The sequence below is a fragment of the Phragmites australis genome, chromosome 10 (genome assembly GCF_958298935.1).
Source record: "Phragmites australis chromosome 10, lpPhrAust1.1, whole genome shotgun sequence".
NCBI classification, from domain to species: Eukaryota; Viridiplantae; Streptophyta; class Magnoliopsida; order Poales; family Poaceae; genus Phragmites; species Phragmites australis.
In genome coordinates this window covers 10,841,316-10,844,440 of record NC_084930.1, presented here as the reverse complement: position 1 = coordinate 10,844,440, position 3,125 = coordinate 10,841,316, and the positions used below count along the sequence as shown (strand labels likewise).

The 3,125-nt window shown below is 36.7% G+C and overlaps 1 protein-coding gene across 1 annotated transcript; it reads left to right on the top strand.

Moving 5' to 3' along the window:
• Nucleotides 1–1,642: 1,642 nt before the first annotated feature.
• LOC133930089 (uncharacterized) lies at nt 1,643–2,641 on the top strand. The gene is made up of 4 exons (XM_062376794.1): nt 1,643–2,066; nt 2,135–2,156; nt 2,281–2,497; nt 2,615–2,641. The coding sequence occupies exons 1-4, from the start codon at nt 1,643–1,645 to the stop codon at nt 2,639–2,641; spliced, it is 690 nt and encodes a 229-aa protein (XP_062232778.1).
• The last annotated feature ends 484 nt before the right edge of the window (nt 2,642–3,125 follow it).

The window sequence follows — 3,125 nt, the reverse complement described above, 5'->3', positions numbered from 1 at the left end:
CGGGTGGCGGTCTGACCGCCAGGTGTTGTTGGTCTGACCGCTAGGGAATAGAGAGTTTTGGTACTCTATTCCATGCTAATGGTTTGATCGCCAAGATGGCCGATCTGACCGTCGTTGGCCTAAAAAGGTTGTAACAACTAGTTTTAGAGCCTTGGATTAGTGGTAGTATGACTGCTAGTTGTACTATGGTCTGACAGTCAGATGCGCAGAGAGGCCAAACTTTGGTTCAACAACTACATTTAGGGTTGTGGCCTATATATACCTCATATCCAACAGCTTGGAGGATCTCTCCTGCACCTATTGAGCATCTTTGAGCTAAGTAAAGTTCTCCCAACATATTTGTGCATGTGTTGCACATAGAGAGGGTTGTGAGATAAGAATCAAGTGTATTTGCATTAGTGATTGAGCTTTAGACACTTGGTGAGAGTCGAGTTCGTCTTGGCTTGTTACTCTTGGTGTTTGCCAACACCTAAACGACGCAGTGGTATTGTGATCTGATGAACTTCTCAAAGAAGTTTGAGAGAAGGCCCGGTGTGATTGTGAGATACTTTGTGCACGCCTTGCCAGAGTGGTAAAGTGCAAGTCTAGTGGAGTCGTGGTAGTGAGTGGTTCACTGGATTAATCCGACTCAAGATCAAGTTGCTCGTGGTGAGCCTCTTCTTGTGGTGAGAATTGCATACTTGATAGAGGAGAGGTTAAAGGCTTGAAACCACCTCAACATGGATTAGGGGAGACCGGCAAGTCTCTGAGACCACGATAAAAAATCCGATGTCTCCTTTGTGGTTTTGCCTACTTAAGTTTATTTACTTTGAGCAATTTACATTCCTAGAATTATAGTTACTTACATGTCACTCTAGGTTGCAAACCTTGACATAGACATAGAATTGATCACTTTCATTGAGACATAGATTTTAGGGGTTTCATATGTGTTGCAACCGACTATTTTCAATTCCGCGTATTTATCAGTTATATCTTGCTAGAATTTTTAAAACCGCCTATTCACCCCCTCTGGTCGGTCTCCTTGATCCTACAAGTGGTACGAGAGTCTGGTCTGTCTTTTAGTGGACTAAACCATCACGAGAGAAAAAAGATGACGATTAGTTGTATAGAACACCCCGGTGAGACACCTTTATTTGATGGCATAAATTATACTCATTGGAGAACACACATCATTTCTTATTTTAATTCCATGAGTCTGAAAATATGATGGATCGTAGATGTGGGCTTTTCTCATGCGTTGGATGACTATGATCCAACAAAAGGGCAAAAGAAATACCTACATCTCGATGCTATAGCTGCTACTAATGTTTTATTTAGTGCTTTGAGTGTAGATGTATTCTATAAGATATGCAATTTAAAGAGTGCTCATGACATGTGGACCAAATTGCAAGAAAAATATGATGGATCCAACATGACAAATGATGTTTGCATTGATGAGTTGATGATTATGGATAATTGTTCTATCTCAAGCTCTCGTAATGAGGAGACTTGCTCTTCATCAAGTGGCTATGTTGATGAATCTACAACTCTATCTACACTACCATATTGCTTTATGGCAAAAGGTAACAAGAAGGTAAAAAGTGTTGATGATGATGATGATCGTGGATATTCTTATGATGATCTTGTAGAGATGTTAGAAGGCATGGACAAATATATTGGCCAAGAGAAATTTAAAATGAGAAATTTAAAAAAGGAAAATACTTCTTTGAAAGACTTATGTGAGGAGCTAAAGCGGTCCCATGATGAGCTTATTGAATCTCATGAGAATCTCAAAGAAGCTCATGATTCTCTTGTAGCCAATGCATCCGAAAATGTCAAATTGGATATAAGCATTACATGTGATTTAATTGATGACATGTCATGTGTATCTAGTTCATGCATTGCATCTATGTTTGACATGTCCACTTCTTGTGATGAATTACTAGATATACCTTGTAGCTCAAATTTGGATGCTAGTTCTTTCTCTATGCTTGTTGATACTAATCTTGTAGAGGAGAACAAAGAGCTCAAATATGAGATCAAGAAATTAAAGAAGAAAAATAAAAGGATACTACAACTCAAAGACCGCTCTTGATGATATCTTGAATTATCAAAGAAGCATAATGATAAGAGTGGACTTGTTTTCCACGCCTAGAAAAAAGAGAACAACCGAACATGCATAATAGAATACATCAAAATAAATATCAAGATACAAAGAAGATGAGCAAGAAGAAAGAAAAAGAAAGGTATCGCTCACATCTTGTGCTTTAAATACATGGGAATGGGACATTTTGCCTCAAGTTGTTCTACCAAGCTTGATGAGAAGCCAAAGACATCAAAGAGGCAAATTGGAAAGAAGGAATGCAATGTGACTACAAGCAGAAATATGAATTGTTATAATTGCCGAGGGAAAGGGCATATTGGTAAGAATTGCCCAAATGGTAATACTTCTAAGTCTATTCTTTTCAATGATCATTATTCACTTAGAAAGGCTAGAAATTGTATCATAATTTCTAAGGTTGTTAGTTCATATAAACTTTATGTAAATGCCATTTGGGTGTCTAAATATCTTGTGACTAACATTTAAGGACCCAACATCATTTGTGTACCACAAAATGCTTGAATTATTTCATAGGTACTTGAAGAGTTATTGCAGGCTTGACTCGTTTGTGAAGAAGTAATTTCACACCTTATGCCAAAATGAGTCAAGTTTAAGGATGAACTTTCTACATTATGAACTAATGTCATCCCGGTAACAAGTATTTGCATTGCTTAGTTTGCAAAATATTATTGTTTGTTGCTTTCTTATGCATCATGTTATGTTTTAGCTTTTGGAGCATATTTGTTTCGGTTAAAAACAGTAAAATGTTTTGCTAGTTGAATCCTATAGTTCTTTATCCAATTTTTATGAGGATCCTAAGATTAAACATGTTTCTTTAATTGAAAAGTTAGATGCTATGCTCAGTAGATTTAAATATGTCATGTCCTAATTATATTTCTATATCTAAGGACAAATCTACTATTTCTCCTATTGATGATGCTTGTGCTTGTAACTCTATTTCTTATATAGCATCTTTGAAAAAAAAATATTGAGCTAAGAGCTCAACTTGAGAAGCTAACTAGCAAGTATGTGGAACTAAAAACAA

Bases quoted from the DNA above. Each gene is read 5' to 3' on its own strand.
- LOC133930089 (XM_062376794.1), top strand. From the start codon at position 1,643: ATGGACAAATATATTGGCCAAGAGAAATTTAAAATGAGAAATTTAAAA. The intron at 2,157-2,280 runs GCATAATAGAAT...TTTTGCCTCAAG, and splicing joins AAAAGAGAACAACCGAACAT to TTGTTCTACCAAGCTTGATG. The intron at 2,498-2,614 runs GTTGTTAGTTCA...ATTATTTCATAG, and splicing joins ATTGTATCATAATTTCTAAG to GTACTTGAAGAGTTATTGCA.